Source organism: Ambystoma mexicanum, chromosome 3p, assembly GCF_040938575.1.
Source record: "Ambystoma mexicanum isolate Mex_15411 chromosome 3p, UKY_AmexF1_1, whole genome shotgun sequence".
Lineage (NCBI taxonomy): Eukaryota > Metazoa > Chordata > Amphibia > Caudata > Ambystomatidae > Ambystoma > Ambystoma mexicanum.
The window spans coordinates 263629008-263648122 of record NC_090925.1 but is presented as its reverse complement, the minus strand read 5'-3'; the positions used below and the strand labels follow the sequence as shown (position 1 = coordinate 263648122).

The following is a 19115-nucleotide window of genomic DNA, read 5'->3' as shown; positions in this document are numbered from 1 at the left end:
CCAATAACATGCCAGCAATTGCTTCTCAAATGGAGTTACCAGCGTCGGGCAACTTACGACTCCAAAATCCTAATGGCACACGTTTCCTGTCTTGTTTCTGCCACACACTCCAGTTAGCATAATTGTCTTGCACAGACACATTTAATTCCACTTCACCTTCCTTCAAGGGCCATAAATCAAGCACCTGCTGCACTGTGTCTTTCGCCATCTCAAAGGCTTTCTGCTGCTCTTCCCACCCCCCCCCCCACTGAAACTCATATTTCTTTCGTGTCACCTTGTAGAGGGGGGCCAATATCTGCCCTAAATGCAGAATGTGCTGTCTCCAAAACCCAAACGGTCCTATAAACTGCTGAGCTTGCTTTTTGCTTGTTGGAGTGGTGAATTCAAGTATTTTCTGTCGTGCGTTTGGCACCATTTCTCAATGCACATGATGCCACTGAATCCCTAAGAAGAATATCACTGTTTCAGCTGGACCTTGAATTTTACTCGGATTAATCTCCCACCCTTCCTTTTTCAATCCTTCTATAATGACATCTAGCTGACTTTGCACATTGTGCTCATCCTTGCCCTGTATCAAAATATCATCAATGTAATGAGAGATTTGTATGTCAGATTTACACAGTATCTTGTGCTCTGCCAGCAGCCGGTGACAAATAGTCGGACTGTGCATGTACCCCATGGGTAGTCTTGTGAAAGTTTACTGACGTCCACCCCACGAAAATGCAAACTGTTCTTGACACTCGTCAGCAATTGGCACGGAGAAAAATGCATTAGCTAAATCGATCAGTGCATACCAAGTCCCCTCAAACTTTTGGACATTTTCAATCAAAGTAATAGCATCTGGGACTGCGGGCACTAAGGGAGGAGTGTGTTTATTCAACTCCCTGTAATCCACTGTCATCCTCCACAACCCATCCCCCTTTTTAATGGGCCAGAGCGGATTGTTCCATGATGTGGTAATAGGGCGTAATACACCCGCCTCCACATACTCTTTGATGGTGTCTGAAATTTCCTTGTGCCCCCGAGGAATGCGGTATTGTTTCATAGCTACCCGCTTAGTTGCAACTGGCACTTGCACTGGGGGCATCTTAAATTTGCCTACAGTAATGGGTGTACAGATCAATGCACTCACCCCAAACTGGTATGTTTTACCGCCAAGTCCCAAGGTTAGCCCTTCCAAAATGTCAAAGCAATTATATACTCTGGTATCGGGACAATCAACACTTGGTATTTCTGCCTCTTTAAATTGCCTATTTTCATCTCCACTCGCGTTTGCACTGCGGGAGTTTCCTTTCCCCCTAAACCTGTGATCGTAAACTGTTTGCCCTTAAATCGTGTTTGATTACCATGAATCAAAGAGGCCTCTGCCACGGTGTCTATCAATGCTCGCACCCCTTGTGTATTTCCTGGCCCCCAAAAAATGTTAACATCAACATGAGGCCGCCTATCAACTTTTATGCGGGCAGATGCTGCCGGAGCTTGGCCGAAGCCCTAGTCAAACTTCGAATGAGTGCGACTCGTCTCCGCCTCTAGCATCGCACTCGCCACCTTTCTCAAATCAGCATATGTTGGCTGGTACGGGGAAGGTGTCCCCATAGACCCTTCATCTTGTTCTTCCGCAGGGGGAGCAGAAGGTGAGGCGTCCACCTGTGGCGTGGTGACTATTTGTTTCTTAAACTGTTTGTAGCGCTCTTTGGCTGCAAGTCCTCATTTTTTGTATAATTCATACATTACTCTGGTTTCAATGCCATCAATTTCTTCGTGTGGCACACCATCTTTTAACAAAGCCAAAAAGGTGTCTTTTCGGGACACTCGGGAGTCTCTGCTATCTTGTCTCCTGCCTTCAGTTCTTCTCTCACTACGCCCCTCTCTCTCGTGGCTTGTTATCGCTCTTATACCACTCTCCCAAATCTGCGAGTTGCCGAATGGCATCTGCTACCTCATCAGTAGCCTTGCCCGTCATGCCTACGAGCAAAGTCATAATGACACTTTTGTATGTGGGTGGCGCATTTCTAATCAACATGTTTAGCGTTGAAACAGAGCGGTACGGCTCCCATGTGATCAGGAGCATCTATATGAATCGCCTCTTTCATCGCATGCTCTGACTTTTTGAATTGCTTCTCTCAATTTATACCACTTCGTTCCTTCACTGGGCCAATCTGTGGTAATAGGGTATTTACGGTTACATGCTTAGGCTATCGGGTGCAACAAAGACACCTGCGTATCTTGACCATTTGCGTCAGGGGGCGGTCCTTCTCTTAAGACCTCCTGTAAATTGGTGTCAATTGACGGGGGTAAAAAACGCGGTGAATCGGTAGAATCTACCAACAACCCTGCAGCACCCCGTCTAGTAATCTCACCATTCATGTCAATAAAGCTTCCCCTGATTTTTGCCTCAAACGGGTAATAATTTCCCCAATCTCCTGTTATGTGTAATCTTCAAAAGTGCTTAAATCCACCATACCACCACCAGGATTCTGCGGGTGTGTTCCGGCTCGCTGCCTTCTAACAGGCTTAGCCGCCACTGTTTTCTGTTTCACCTCTGGTTTGGGGGTCACACTCTGCGGAACTACTTTCTAGACTGGTCACCATCCCACTTGTCCGGATCCCTATCTACGCCAGCGGTAGCGATTACAGTTGCCACCTTCCTTTTGTTGATCCCTCCCCGTCTTTTCCTATACTTATATCGAGCTACTCTGACTGCTGCCCTCTCGGCCACTGCCTGATATGTGTCAGCCTTATCTTTTAAACAATTTAATTTGAATCTGCTGCATTAACGTAGTCTGCCGTTCTGCAGCTAGCTCTCTCTCTAATCGCAAAACCTCATTTTTCATGTTCACTTTCACTATAAGCATGCAAAAGAACTCAACCTCGCCTACCTAATGCTGCACATTCTTTACCATGTTCTGTTGGAACTTGTTGCAAGCATGCAATTACATCAGTCGGATCAGCATCTCCCAATCCTTGATCCCAAGTTTCACTTAAACCGGCACCACATGCCCACGTTTTTGCCAACTTATCATACGGACTCTTCGTCCAACCTGGAATAACATCAGAACAGTCACCGCCAGCGGTAATGTTCTTCTTCTTGAACAAACTACTCATTATCGCAAGCAAAGCAAAACGTTGTTGAACCTATATATTGTCTTCTCCACACTGCAATCACTCCCACAGTTACCAAAAAGACACAAAACTTCACTGTTAAATAAAACTTCACTTACACGACAACCAAATCCTATCTACGTTTCAACAGACTCTTGGATGCACGGAACAACTCATCACGTGCATCCAGTTCATGACGCCAAAAATGTCCTGCTCTCCCCCGAAAAGTGCACGAAACAACCATAAATCATCAATGCAATTATAGAGCAAGTACTTTGAACCAAAAAAAAAAAAAGACAGACACAACTCACAACCACGCACTCTTAGAAGATAAATCGGCTCTTTACGGCTATTTATTCAAAGCTTACAAGTACATAGAAATAACTCATAGAAATAGTAAGGTCATAGATCACAGAAGTAAAGGAGTCGAAAGGAAATACATCACCGTGAGCGTAATAGAAGTCCTCATCTCGTCCAGAAGCGGCTGAAAGACCCCGGGGACAGCCAGGTCGAAAGCACCACAACTCACGGGAAGGCCGGACGGAGTGTCCTTCTCCGGGGGAAGTCTCACCTGACCCCCTCCGGGCCTCCGCATATATACACACTCCACAAAGGGGCGTTAATTCTCGAACATTCTGGAAATTGCACTTGCGCAGTTGAAGAACAGCCGTCGGTTGCCAGCTGGGTCAATCGAGAGCTGCCCCCAAGGAACGCAGGGCCTCCCTGCTCTAAAAACACGCTGCACGGAGAACAGAAGCAAGCCATAACAACGTTAGCTTTCCCAGCAGAAATGGCCTTGACCACATACCAGGTTTGGAAAAGCATGTTTGTCTCAGCACTGTGAATCTAACACTTCAGCAAAAATGTGTGCAGCCTTTCACTGCGGTATGAAGTAAATATCCAACATGCCTCTGGGCGCTCCCAGAATGCATTGCGCGCCCGCGCCATTTTGAATCAAGCATAACAGGGTGTAGAAGAAATGTATTAGCATCCCCAACGAGTATTCACCGACTTTATTGACTTTGTAAAGTGATTCCAAAGTTTGCTTGACTGTTTGTGTAAATATATATTTAGAACTGAATCCTAGAGTGTAAGTGTTACTTGTATTGACTGATTTTCTGTACAGCGGTACAACTCACATTTACCCCTCTTGAGATGGGCCTGGCTGCTCAGTCGCACTACCAACTTGTGTAGTACAGACCTATACCAAAAGGTGGGTTACCTAATACCAAGCAGATCAGTCTTGTGTAGTCTCAAAGTGTATCTACACCAATTCTCACCCAACGGGGGTGGGAGGGGAAAGAGTGCAAACCAGTAAGATTTTCAATGGAAAATGCTACATGTCAGTGACAAAAAGAGGAAGGGGGGACTGCTTTCAAGCACCAGATGCCCACCACTCCTCCTTTCACACCCACCCCAAGTTAGAATAAACCTTTATGTGCATTTGAGACTTGAGGGTCAGCACTCCTACGACGGGATAACAATTTGAAGTTGCAAGCTATTAGCCAGACATCAAATGTTAATGTGCCATCATAGTTCTGGAAGTGTACACAATATTTCTACTTTCCAATAGTCTGCATCGTCCACAAGGCCTTCTGGGGCCTCAATACCTTCAACTCTCTTCCTAAATATCTTCCTTCTTGAGCTCTTCGCTCATCCGCCTGCAACTCTCTTAGGGTCAGTTGCTTCTCCAAGCAACGAGTTGGTGGTAGATCTTTCTTTGGCTGGTGCCTCCCTTAAACTTGAAGCACCTCAAAACCTTTCTCTTTGCTTCTGCTTTTTCTCCTCCTCTCTTCTGCTGACCTCCTGGCTGTAACCGGAAATGCACTGGCTACCTGGACACCCTCTGATCTCGGGCCCTGTTCCCTCCCCTGCCAGCGTGTTGCACCTGCACTGCCTGCCTTGCAACCCCCGTACTTGGTGACTGTTTCTGTATCCCTACAGTCTCCCTACCTGCCCTTGACACCGGGTTTCTGCACTTACCCCTGCACTTGCCACATGCTGGCTGTTACTTTACTTATTGTTAACTATTCCCATGTACTGCATTGTCCCTGCCCCCTTCACACGCATTTGCGCAATCTGAATGACACCTGGCCAAGTATGATCGTTGTCTGTCCTCCCTTTGTTCACCTCCCTTGCCACGTTGCACCTTGAAACACTTTTGTGTATAGGCGCGTTATAAATGCCATATCATACTGGCCAGAGCTTTTGGCTAGTGGCTATTTCATATTTTGAGGCCTGATATTGGAAGGAAAAAGGGATTACTTTCACAGTACTAGGCTGTTCAACCACACTGTTATAGACTTTTAGATTCTTGTACAAGTAGAGATTTTGCCTTTGAAGGATTAGTTTGACTTTTAGCTGCTTCTACGTTTGCAGTCATAGGTAAAATCCACAGTTTCGTTGTTCATCAAGGGCATAAAAAAGAATGCTTTTATTGCTGTCCGTTGCATTTCACCTTTTTACCAGTGTTTTTTTTTTTTTTTTTTTTTTTTTCCCCCATCAATTGTGTTTGATTCCAGGGTGGGTGGGGTTGGTACGAGTTCTAATCAAAGGTAATAAGGAAACCTATGTCCCCTGGTCATTGAGTAAAGGCTGAGACTAGCTAAATCAAATAAAGATTTACAAAAAAATCTTCAAGGTTTAAAGAAAAGTCATTGTAAGAGTGCCACAAGAATAAAACGCCCTCCATTACTCTGTAAAGTGATCAGTTATCTTATCACAGACAATGGGAGACTGCTGGCTATAGGGTGGGGAGGGGCGTCTGTGACAGACTTGGAAGATTTTAAAGCCACCCATTCATATTACCCCACTCAACTTGGCCAGATGGCCGAAACTTTGTGCAGTAACCAACACCATTGCATGTTTTGCAACTATTTGTTGACTTTATTAATGCTCCCTCCATGTCAAAATTAGAATGTTTTCACAATTTATTGAGGTTAAAAGTCTATGTGAATATTTTTCCATCTCAGTTGGCACCACACCACACCGCACTTCCCTGGTTCTCCCTCGCCTTATAATGTCTTTTCCAAAATACACATTTGGAGGCTGACTTATTTCCATCCCACAAGGCTCCTCTTAAGGGCTGCATCACAACCTACTAGCGGCCAGCCGCATTATCACCACAGCAAGACCCATCCTGATCCTTGCTTTTTTGCAAAGGTATTGGCATGTTTTAGGTGTAGCTCAGGGCGGTTCAGATATGTGAACTCTGCCTCCTGCTGTAGCGATTTACAGGCTTGGATTGCAAGGAGGAAGGGTTTGGGGGGGGGTCCCCTTTATGAAGTATTGCATTTAATTGATTCCTCCCAACAAAGCAGAATAATATCTTGGGCCACAGAACCCTAGCCTGCAGTATTGCATTGAAGAAGTGGGTAGTGGGAGCCTTTAAACGGACATACACCAACTAGAGAAGGGGGCATGTTATGTTTTAGTTATACAGTGCCAGTTTACTACTTGAAGCTCTTATTGGTGCTCTACAAGTCTACAGCGATGCAAAAAACGTGGTCTGAATTAGTATTTTTCTTTATTTTTGTGTAGACTGTTTGAGAATGAGTTATGCAGAAAAACCTGATGAGATCACCAAAGACGAATGGATGGAGAAGCTGAATAACTTACATATCCAGAGAGCAGATATGAACCGACTCATCATGAACTATCTTGTTACAGGTATGGGTGAGTAATGAACTCCTTCCTATCTTTTCCACTTGTAAGTTGCTAGGGTACCTATGAGTGTTTATATCCATGCTGCAGACTATATGTAACCTGGAAATCGGAAGTTCGATTCAGAAAGGATCACGTTTGCCTTCCATCATTGCATGGGCCATTTTTTTTTTTTCTTCTGTCTATTTGATTTTTTTCACATACGCTTCATGACTATCCTAATCCGCATTCGCAACAGTGGTCTTAACAATAATACAAACCAGCAAACATCTATATAACGCAGATACCTCCCTTGAAGCTAGTGTTTAGTTGCATCCCTACTTGTACTAATCTCACTGGAAGTGGGCATACCAGTGAATAAATGGGTCTTTCATGGGATCACCGTCTCTATGGTCTAGGTTTTTATTGTTTCCGGCAGACCAGATATATTTAAGACATGGTGAGCGCCTGTAGACTGCCTCTGCGGTGGTAGTGGTGCATGGTACAAACAGATCCTCACCCTGGGTGCAGCTATATGAGGGGGGGACCACCTGGGGGGAAAGGTGACTCTCTGGGAGACACGATGACATAGTTGAAGGAAAACACATGCCCCTCTTCCCCTAGGTTTCTTCTTGTCCTTCTGTATCTATCAGGTGTCTCCGGATGAAGTTGCCCACCGTTTCACTATTTAATGAGTTCCCCGTGTTTCTCTTCCCTTTTTTTAAGGCTCCGCTTTACAAGTTCAACAAGAACGACTTGTCCATTGAGCATAGATTTCTTTAGGCCTTCCGGCTTTTTAAGTAAAAAGTCCTCTTTTTCCCTTGTATTCCTTCAACGACTTTAGTATTCACAATCTTAAATATGTATCTTCCAAAGTTTTCACACATGTGGTGCTTTTTACTGCACAATTTCAAGGGGATAGGCCTTCCCTTGCTGTTGGGGAGAATTCTCTTCTAAGGCTAATTTCGCTTACCTAGTCCCCCAGCAGCGTTGCTGGATTTGAAGGGTTTACTTTTTTTTCCTCCTAAGAGTGAGACTCTTTTTCTCACTCTTAGACATGTTGCTGATGTGTGTTTTAGACTATCTTGTGTGCTTATGGTCTATGGGACTTTTCTCACCCTCATAGGAATCATCTTTTTAACATGTGTGTTACGCAGCACCCTGAGTGCAGTAACACGGGGGTGTTATAGTGACCCCCAAACATAGACTCCATACCTTGGGACTGACTGTCTCCCAGGGCATGTGAAGTCCCCATTGACTTTACTAGTCAATTATGAAAAAAAAACAGTACCACCCATCTTACTATGGAAGTACTGAAAAGGGTTAATAGTTTTTCTCTGGTGCTCATTTTCGAGAGGGTACCGTCCAGTCCCCCTCTCCAAAGTTTCTGGCTGGTGGCAGTGGTTACTACTGTAAATATTTGACCGCGAATATTTCCCTATGGGATTTTCCCATTGTTCGAGGCTACCACTTTTACTGAAAGCCTCTAACATACCGCCGGTTTATTTTAATATTAACTTTACTCCGGTTTGTTTTTATTGCCAGATCTTTGATAATATTTCTTTCTCGTGTCTTTCTCTGAAATCCTAACCCGGGTCGGGGATCCTTTGTTCATCCTTTTGACAGGCTTCTGCACAGAAGCCCTCCTTTCGGCGCCACTGAGTCTGGGGTAGACCGGATGTGTGGGTGGGGGAATAGGCACCCTGGACAGGGTTACCTAGGCAACCCAAGTCGCACTCTGCCCCGATAGGCTGGGGGTTATCCCGCCAGGATAGCCACCCCACTGTGTGATTGACAGCTAGACTGTATGAATGGGGGTTTTTCTGCATAAAAGCAGGGCTCTGAGGACTGGAGGACAAGACGTCGCCACTGGAACTAAGAAACCGAAGAGGAGAGAAGCTGAAGACCTCTGCAACAACTCAACCACCGGTGAAGCCCTGCTGCAGATCCTCACCTCTTTTCTCTGACTTGAGAAGATCTTCACCTGCAAGAGTCTTCTTCCCTTGAGCTGGTGGGGCCAACCAGTTCGCCAATCGCCTTCCAGGACCTGCTTTGGTCGAATCGCCAGTGCCAAGCACTAGGAGACCAGATAGCCAGGCACCCGTCCACCATGACCGCGATTTAAAGGAGCGTAACATTTTATTAGTCTTGGCATCACCGCGGCTGGTTTCATCCCTGGGCAGTGCAGTAACTCGAACCTTCCTCCATGACGAGAGCCTCTCTTCCTCTGCTGGATCTCCCGAACAGCAGTAACTGCCAGGAACTACCGCCACCGCAGGAGCCACTTCCACTTTCAAGGTACATTGTTCCGCCAGGCCTCCCGTTTCTTTGGGTACTGCAAAGGTTTTAAATCCTTTACTTAACTTCTGGGTTGGCCGCCCCTTTCGTCTAACATTATCTTTTTACATCTGCAACCGCCTTTTCAACTCGTTAAACAAAGACTTGACTGCAGCTACTAGAACCATTTGATCCTGGGCACTTGCCTTGTACCATTGACTCTGGCACAGGCCTCTTGACTCTGGCTAAATCTGTTACAACTGCCTTCTCTAGATTGCTTCTGACTAAGAAATGTGTTGGGTCACCTAAACTCTTATAACCACCCTTGCTTCCCCTGTGTTTAGGAGTCTAACCCTGTATGACTTGTCCTTTCCCTCCCTCTGAAGAAATTGTTAGAGTACCATGTCTGCTTAGGTTACATTGTGCCGTTTTGCACAGTTCTCACTTTGGCTCATACTTGTCTACAATTTAAATAGGGTGTTGTATATACTTTTCTTGTCTGTTTTAACTTACTTTAATAATCGTAATTTGTGTGTGAACAAGAGTGTGTGAAATATATATTTTCTTTTTGATACAAAGCTTTGGTCAGTGTTTCCTTGTTCCATATTATTGTAGTCCTATTGTGTAAACCCTGAATACTGCTTATCTCCCTCTTGAGATAAGTCTGACTGACTGCACAGCCACAGCTACCAACTAAATGTTTGTGGTCCAACTGATACCAAAGGGGATTTATTGCATATACCTGTAGTCTTAATCTTCTGTAGTGCTCCCTAAGGGAACTGCATAGGATTCTACCTAATAGGGATGTAACTGTATACCGTTAAAGATATCGTGAACCACTTAATTGAACAATAATAACCATCACATTGTTTATACCAGTATACCGTCAAGTGTGCCTTTTCAATCTGATTTGGAAAGGCTGCAGTAAGCAAGTGCTGTGCAGTCTTGGTCTTGCACTGTTGGATGTGCCGTCTGCAAAGTAGTTTCAGTCGGAGCAGTTTTTAATGCCATTCCATAAACCACAGGTGCCTGACATAAAATCAATATGTTAGCAATAGGAAGAATAAATACAGTGCCAAGAAGGAAAAGGGTTTACTTTGGGGTTTATATTTTTATAATGGCTAATGTTTTTGCTAAACATATGACAATGGGGGATTTCCCCGGTTCCATCATTGAATTTACATACAATAAGTCACACTGCGAAATTCACTCATCTCTGTGTGTATTCCCTGCTGCCATACCGAAGGGTAACATGTCCGTGATTACTGAACACCTTTTGGCCCGCAAGTAAACTAAACTAAAGAGTGTGTGTGTGTATATATGTGTGTGTGTGTACACACTACCATCAGCCTCCATTGATCTGTGGCATGCAGGTTATCAAGATGGCAACATGTTCATCTTCACCAGTAGTCGGTGGGGGAGCTAAAAGCCTAAATAACCACTTAAGAAAAGCTATTCAGTTTGCTTTGCCAGTCGCATGCAGGGCTCCCCCCGTCCCCCCATACCTCCTTCCTCCTCTCCACACGTGTGTTTGGTGGAAGCAAGGGGTGGCATTTCAGTGGAAAGTATGTTGAAAAGCCCAATTCTGGCCCTGGGTGCCTGGTTTTGTTTGTGATAAATCTGACAATTTATGACCTTTTAGAAAATATTTGTTAAGATTAGTTCACTCCACCTGCAGATAGAAGGTTATCGTACCGTCATAAAACTAATACCGTAACACCCCTACTGTCTAACACTTATATCTCCCTTTTTTAAATGCATAATTCCTTTTAATTGTTCCAGTTTGTCAAACTCTGTCTTTTCCACTTGTTTCTGGGGGTATCGCTCTACCCTTCTCCACTGATTGCTCTTCTGTGTCCCTGGTCACAGCTTCCAAAAAGAGGTCCGATTCTCCCCTTCTGTATTGACTTGACAATTTTCCCAACTTCATGTTCAATTCCCTTCCCAATCCTGGGTTTCTCTCTTGCCAGGATGTTCTAATGTTTCGCAAAGTTCATTTGTTGTGAGAGTTTGAGCCCCAGACTCACTATTTGCCTGATTCACTAACCTGCCAGGGCTTTTCTGTTCATCAACTTCTTTCTTTACCATCCACGAAACAATCTTTTCTAAATATCGTGTCAAGAAACCCTTTCTTATTAGTTTGTTTCTGCTTTCACTTCTTCCTTCAAATATGCAGTCCTCAACCCTTTTTCCAGCACGGTTTGTGCTTACACCAATTTGTGTTTTGAAATGTTGGGTAACCAACCTTTTTTTTTTTTTTAAAGATTGCTTACATCTGCATCAACTTCTTCAATGGTTACTTAACATGACACAGCATTCCCCTACACGCGCTCCGGTAACCCGTTCGCTTTCTCTGGGCTTACCGGGGGCAGCTTTGGTGTTCCTCGTCTTCCTTTCTCCGTTGTCTTTGGTTCACAGCCTCTGCGTACTTCCCGTGAGACGGTAAGCTTTTTCTTTGTTTCCCTGCTGCGCTCGACTCTTGCTGCTTCAGGCCCTCCTTTGGTTTGCCTCTCCTGCAGACCGTTTGTGTCTAGTCTGGTAGCTACTGCCTTTCCCTGGCCACATAAGGGCATCGTCCCTCCAGAGAATCTGTCACGATAGTGCCAGATTGTTAGGCAAAGTTTGAATGCAGTACCCTCTGGGAACACTACAACCAACTATGACTACAGGTATAGGCAACCCAACCTTTGGTATAAGCTTGTACTACACAGTTTTTGTAGCGTGCTGAGCAGCCAGGCTAATTTCAAGAGGGGAAATGTGAGCTGTAGTGGAGTTAAACAAAGATTAACAGTTACAGGTATTCAAATAGACTCTTACACCCAATGTTTCTTGCATAAACAATAATTTATCAGTCATAAAGCCTTCTTCAGAAGGGAGCAATAGAATAGTAACACACAAATATACTTCATTACTGTACACTCTGAGTTTCTGGATCAGAGAAGGCCCTTTTGGGATGGCCCACAGACACAAGCTACACCCACAGGTGACTTCAGTAAACTTACTGTTGGCATACAGAATACTCTTTAAAAAAGGCAAAAGTTATTGGAACACAAGAAATACAAATAGTCCTAAGCAGGGCAAAGAATTTCAGAGCTCTGAGAAGCGTCATTCAATTCAATGGGCTAAGCCAAAGTCAATAGGCCAAAGTCTTTGTATAGGATTTAGCACTTCAGGTAAGTAAACGGAAAAGCCTTTGCACAAGTTCTTAGGAGTCTTTGGTAAAACGAAGAATCAAATGCCGGGCCACAAGCTGATTAGACTTGTGAGTTGCAGAAGTTACAAGCACTTCCACAGTAAGAGCTCTTAGGCTAGTTTTACAGTACCTTCGTAAAGAAGAAAGAGATGCAGCTGAAGACTTCTGTTCCTGTACAGCTCTGCAGATCTCGCTGTTCCTGGCCTGGGCCTCCGTCGTGGGGACAAGAGGGAGGACGTGGGGGAATCCTGCACTGTACTAGTACCGTCAAAGATGGCAAGCAGCAAACTTAAGTGGCTGTGTCACATTTCAGCTCCTTGCTGTTCAGCAAATGGCAATAAGCGTAGTTCCTGGTTGTCAAGGTGGACTTTCCTCATATCTGCAGTCCTGCACTCAATTGAGGCTGTCGGGGGGGGGGGGGGGGGGGCAAATCGGGCTTGGTCAGTCCTGCTTCGTGGGAGTACAGAGGATCTTCCAAAAGCCTTAAGCCAGCTCACAAGCAATGCACGCAATCTGGTGTCCCTCTCCCTGGCTCTACAGTTTCATGCAGCACTCTGAGGAAATGCGACCAGCTCTGAAATGGGTGTGCAGGTGGCTTACTTGGGAGTTGATTGGTCCTACCAACGCAAAAGGGAGACGCCATCCTTTGCAGGTCTTCTCTGTTGATGCGAACCTGGCGATTCGGACCTGCTGCAGGGCTTCACTGGCCAAACCAATGGTCCAGGAGTTGCAGCAGCCGTCCTCTTCAAGCTCTTCTTCGGTTCCTTCGTTCAGTGGTCGACTCTGCCAAGAGACTCGCCTTTTATTCAGTTCTCTCACATTCATTCCAGCCTAGCTGCCACTCCCCCACAGGGTGGCTGTCCTTGCCGGACAGTCAGCCAGCCAATCGTCATAGTGTATTTGGGTCTCCTAGGAGACTAAGCACAAGGAGTTTCGGGCACTTCCCTAACTTCCTGCCTACCCCAGACACTCTGGAGCCAGAGGCGGGTTTCGCTCCCGCCAAAGGCGAATGAACAAAGAGACCAAACCTGGTTTGGCGTGCAGAGAAAAACTCTGGGCCTTTCCATAAAGAAATGGCAAAAAAAAAGACTGAGACCCGTTTAACAAAGGAAGCTTATGTTCCATCTTTTCATGGCTCCCGCGATTTTAACATTACCGGAGCTGTGAACAGTTGGTGGTCGGGGTAAATCATGGTAGTTAACCAAAAAGAAACAGTGTATAACATCACATAAAATACATGAGAGAGTGGGGAAAAAAGGTCTCATTCTCTCCAGGTAAAAATAAAAATCAAGTCCTCAAAATCCAGCAACGTTGGTGGGTGGTCTCCAAGGTAGAGAGGATTGGCACATTTTTGAGAATTCTCCCTAACACAGATTAATCACAACTGGTGCCCCAGATTAGATTGAGGTGGGAGCATTTTGCTCACCATTAAACCTTGAGAGTAAATGTGTTTTTTCAAGGTAGTAAAAATTACTTTTCTCCTTTGTAAGAGTAAGATGTCAAATCCAGCCGATGTATGGGAAGCATTACTATGCGGCAGCTTTCTGCATTGTGACTGAATACACCTATCACTTATTTCTCTAGGGTCTGTCCTTTTGTTCTCCTGTATATATTTAAATGTTAAAAACACAAAACCTAGCCAATTGCATAGTAAAGCAAACATGAATTGTATTGTTTTTTCAGCTTCAATAGCAGAATTTTCTTTTGATGTTTAATGAAAAGTCCTCATTTCCTGGAGCTGTTGCTACCTAATGATATGTCGATGTTATGATACAATATTGCAAAGATTGAAGGACTCCATGCTAAATTCTATGTCTAATCTAATTGTCGAATAATAGCGTTTTTGGCAAAGCGCTGTACATGGAACATATTACCACCAAACCTAAATCTGGTACTCCTTTATCGACCTTGAAAGGATTAAAGGCTGAGTCGAACCTACAGATCACGCACTGATTGAAGCAACAAGCTCAACCGGCTGAACTATCTTATTGGCTAACCTCCTTCGGAGGTCGGTAAACGGAGTATCGACTGAGGTATAATAATCACAGTGCATAGATGTTCATACGAACCATGTATGAAGCGCTAATACCTATGGTTTTGCTGAGTTTCTATTTAAATTCCAAATGTAACTTTCATTGTAACTTCTGGAGAGTGAGGTTTTGGATGTTTTAATTGTAGTCTTGAAGATTTGAGAGACTAGAACACCTGTGATTGGTGTAATGACATTCACTCACCCTTGAGCAAAGACTGACCATTTATTAGTAATGTACCCCATTGACTGAAAGGGTGAATGGATGTAAACTGGACGTGCACACTGTTTTTATAATCAGTGTAAATCATGTGCAATTATCTGCCTCCACATGATTATGCGCACAGGAATTATGAAAAATACAATTGTGCAATACGGGTTTGCTATCACTGGAAAAAGCCCAATTTGTTACAAAAGCTTAATTCTCAATTGCAACTTAGTTTTTCATCTTATTATACAATCCTAAAATGCTAGGAAAATAAATATGCACAGCGCTTCTGTTTGTTCCATGTAGATGAACACAGCAGAAGCTGAATGAAAAGAAACCTTTCCTTATTACGGTGTATTTCAGTGTGCAGTTATTTTTTTGAAAGGCTTCAGAGAAATACATTCCGTTTCAGAGGCTTTTATCCATGGCTTGCAATTACATCCATGTAGATAGAAATCAAAGGCAACGTTCAGCTTTCTGCCAAGTAACCTGACCTTTGCTCTGCCCTCTACTCTAAATTTGTGTGTAATGTACACGGGAAAATAAAGTTGTTGTATATTGTGATCAGGCCCCCAGACAATGTGTGTACTAGACCTTTTTACGCATGAAAATATTGCAAATACGAGTCTCTACCCCTCCCCCCTTCTCCATATACTTGTGTAAAGTAGATGGTCCAACCCTTGTGAGGACCTTGGAGACTACGAAGAGTAGGGACCACTTGCCTGAAGTATGTGGGAAAACTGCAACGAGGAGGAGTCAAGCAAACCCAATAGATTAATCCTAATTCTCCTGGGATGAAGATGTGCTGCAAAGTCATGAAGAGCGCTCCTTGGAACCAAGATGAGCATCCCAGTCTGTAAGGAAGGACCACAGAAGAGTGAATGGAAGCAGCAGATAATCGGTGCGAGACGGTGTGATACCCGGTAAGTGCAAAGGAGAAGCTGGCGAGGGAGAGCTGAAAGCGGTCTCCTTCCGGTACTGCAGGTTTAACAGGACTCCTTTCCCAATTCCTGCAGAGAAGGGGAAAGCTGCGGGACAACGGTGTGGCGAGCGTGATTAATGCCGACACCATCCAGAACGAAACGTGCCTGAGAACTTGCAAGGGAAGACATTGGAGGCGTAGACGCCCCGTGACAAAGGAGCGGAAGAGGACCTGGGCAACAACCTGCTGAGCACCCAACAAACCACTGAAGGTAAGGGGCGATGCTTGGGGTCCGGCAGAGGCAAGCTAACATGGTAGACGGTGCCGAGGTATGAGTATAATGAATCTTCGTCACAGTACTTGACGGAAGAATATCCCAAGTCCATTGAGAAAAGAAACAAGGGTCTGGGACCTGAATAGAAATGGTACAGATCAAGAAGCTGAACACAATACTTGGCTGCAGAGTATTTCAAGTTTGTGCAGACGAGAAACTAGGGTCCGGGATCTGATCAAAATTTGTGAAAATCAAGAAGCTACTAACCTACAACACAGTACTTGGCAGGGGAGTATACCATGTCTGAGAAGGGAAAGCAGGGTCTGGGGACCCAAATAAAGATCGAATAATACTGCCTAGTATTGGGAACATTGTGGGGAAGAGCCGAGAGAAGGTTGTCGTTCTCTTTGGGTAGTGAAGAGCCTGTGGAGGGCCACGGAAACTGAATCGTCCCGTCCTAGTGGTTGTGAAATTTGTGTGAGAAACCCAGGGAAGGGATTAATTCCCCTTGGCATTGAGAGATATGAGAGAGCCAGGGAAGGGAGTCCATTCACCCCTGCCCCCCCACACACCGACCCCAATTAATATTGGCAACTGTATGGTAAAAGAAGTCATTCATCCTGGTCCTGAGAAAGGTAGGGGATTAGGAAGCCATCCCCCTAACTGTGTGAGCATGAGACTGTCTTTTTCCATATGTGTTAGTGGAACGCAGCGTCAAAGCTTTTGAAACTTTTTGGTTTTGACCTTTTTGGAGGAACCTTTCCTTTTCAACTGAAAGTGAACTTCTGTTAATCGTCCAGAACAACGAAGCCATTCTTCTGGATCAAGCAGTACACCACCTTATTTAGTGTATATTTTAGAATGTAAGGGAAGGAAATAGGCTTTGACACACGACGGTGGACTACTTATTTTTGTCGGATATCTTGATAGACCTTTAGTATTTAATTGGGTAGGGACACTCCTTTTAGTAATAGGGATAGGTAAGGTTTCCCTTTAATTTGGCAAAATAAGTTTGACTAAAAATATGCCACCTCCGTCTCTTAAGTCTACACCCTATATATCCTGGTTAACAGCAGTTGGTAGTTCCTAATCATTTTACGACTTTATATTTGCTGGTTACTGCTTTACTGCTTGCAATTAAACAAAACTGCTAGTGTTTGTTTCCCCAACTGCCCCCAACCACACTGGCAATCCCAATCACACCAGCAATCCCAATCACACCAGCGCTACAACCGTTGTGGTAGATGGAGACTGGCATGGTGGTATTGTGCTTCAACCTTACTTTATAAGTGATCAAAGAAAGAGAACCTATGCGGTCCCAAAATCTAGAGATCTTTATCCCACTCAATAACGAAATGGTATAAAAGGGTGCTCGTCAGGATTGCTTCTTTCTCGGCCTCCCCTCTCCCAATTTCCTATAACCATTTCAAACCTGTTTTCTGTGGGCAGTGCTCCTTGAGACTGGAGTTCAGCAACTGCAGCTCCCGTCTGGGTACTGGCATCTCGGTATGCCTGTGTTTGCCGCATACAGCGGCTGCTTTGTGTTTGGCTGGTTGGGTGCTTTTGGCTCCTCCTGTGCTGTGAGCGATCCACGGGTTCTGCTGTGGTTCCCTTCGCCACACCTGGCATACGCTTTTGTGCTTCCTGCCACCCATCCCAGGAGGAGGTCCTCTCTGGATCCACAGGCTCATCACTCCACTTTTTTAATGCAGATTGTTCCTTTTATCTCCCTCTGAAAGGTAATGCTTCCTCGTTCCAGGTTTGTTGTGCACACAGAGCGTCGGAAACCACACCAGCCATTGTTGCAGGAAGCTTGAAGTCCTAATTCAAGTCCAGTCCCATATAGCCATCTAAGATATTGGGGTCTTGTGAATAAATAGGGAGAATTACTGATGGCGATCTCACAACCTCAAAGGCGGTGTGGGGGGTGTCCTCCTAGGTAGTAGGATCCTGCTTGCCCTGTCCCCTAGGACCCCCTCGGCGGTTCAGCTTATTAGCCTTGCCTCCCTAGTCCGCAAGGAGGAGACTACCTTTTGGGGGAGGGGACAAATTCCCTGAAATCATCGCGCTGTGGACTTCAACAACCTGTAGTGATCCATAGCTTGCCCAAAGGATCGCCATTCGCTCTGGGCAATGCCCTGTCGGGCCTAGGCAACCTGCCGGCCTCTAAAAAGTAACCAGGCATGTACGAAACTGTCTAGTATTGGCAGGAGAAAAATTGGCTATTCAGTTTTCACCTCTGCATGTTGGATTTCCTAATGGTAGTTCTAGAATTCCATTGCTTTGGTTGGAGTGGCAAAGAGGTAAGACATCTCTTCGTAGAGAATCTTTTTAGTTTTGCTGGTAAAACATGGCATATTGTATCTGAAGGATTTTCTAGAAGCTTGCACTGTTGGGCTGTAGGCTGGGCACATTTGGATTGGTGCTGATGTACTTAAGCTGCCCTTTATCCCTGGGTGCACAGAGGATTACATCTGTCACAGTAATTAAAGAGACTGGGCCCAGTGACCTGTGTGCTCGCTCAATTTGAAGTGCACTGAAGAAACCAGATTGCCCAACAGACCTGGTAATATCTTTGTCAGTAATTGTTCTAGGGTACCTGAGCGAGTGGTTTTCAGGATTCAATTATTATTGCGCATAGAGCTATTTTCAGTTGTAGTTTTTAGCTTGTACCTTCTTGAGCTCTGTCTTGAGAGAAGCCACGGATGAGTCGGCTAATCTTCCTTTTGTCAAAATCTGCTGTTCTTTCATTCATTCTGGCACAAAACTGTTCAATTTTGGAATTTGAGGGTTCCATTTTGGCAGTGAGATGTCTAGTTTGTCATGGATGGAGGTGATGCTTTCCTGTAGTTTGTTTATAGAGTCAGTTAATGAATCAGTTGTGTTGTTGTGTGGTAAATTTTCTTTGATGCCCCGACCGCAGCCACCCAGATCTCCTTGGTCTGTATCGGCTCTACCTTTCCTGGCTTAGCCATCCATTTTTGGCAGTTTCTTTTTTTAGGGGGTGCAGAATTGCCAGTCATTTTTCTTGGAATCTATAGCTACTAGTACTCGTTTGTGGTGGGGCAGATCACTGGCAAGGAGTTGTACGGTTTTCTTAAGACTCGCGTTGAGCAGTATTATGAATGTGGGACCTGCGCAATATTACATGCAGCAATCTCCCAGTGCGTTTTGCTGTCTTTCGATCGCCTTTATAGTGTAACAGTTCATCCTTCTACATGCACAAGTGTGGGTTCTACAGTCCTCCTAAAGAGCTATCTCACTCACCCAAGTTTCTATTCTTTCCTTGAATGCTCTTGTGCTCCTCTTCCTGGTGTTCTATCCTTCCTTTCCCTGTCTTCCTCCACACTCGCCTTATCTCATCTCTTCCCTTTCACTCCAATGTTCTACTCTCCTTCATGCTTTGCCCTTACTTCCCCTCTCCGATCTAGTACTCTTACCCTTACCACACTACCTACCCACCCACAC

At 44.8% G+C, this 19115-nt stretch overlaps 1 protein-coding gene across 2 annotated transcripts in view; it reads left to right on the top strand.

The window, feature by feature from the left end:
- Positions 1 to 19115, top strand: part of GID8 (GID complex subunit 8 homolog) — a 306973-nt gene that overhangs the window by 47154 nt on the left and 240704 nt on the right. The window contains exon 2 of one of the 2 annotated variants that reach the window (XM_069650760.1): positions 6643 to 6771. In XM_069650760.1, the coding sequence (XP_069506861.1) occupies positions 6654 to 6771 (118 nt within the window). In that variant the 5' untranslated portion in view covers positions 6643 to 6653. Of the gene's footprint in view, positions 1 to 6642; positions 6778 to 19115 lie in introns of both variants that reach the window. The other variant, XM_069650759.1, reaches the window with a different exon arrangement.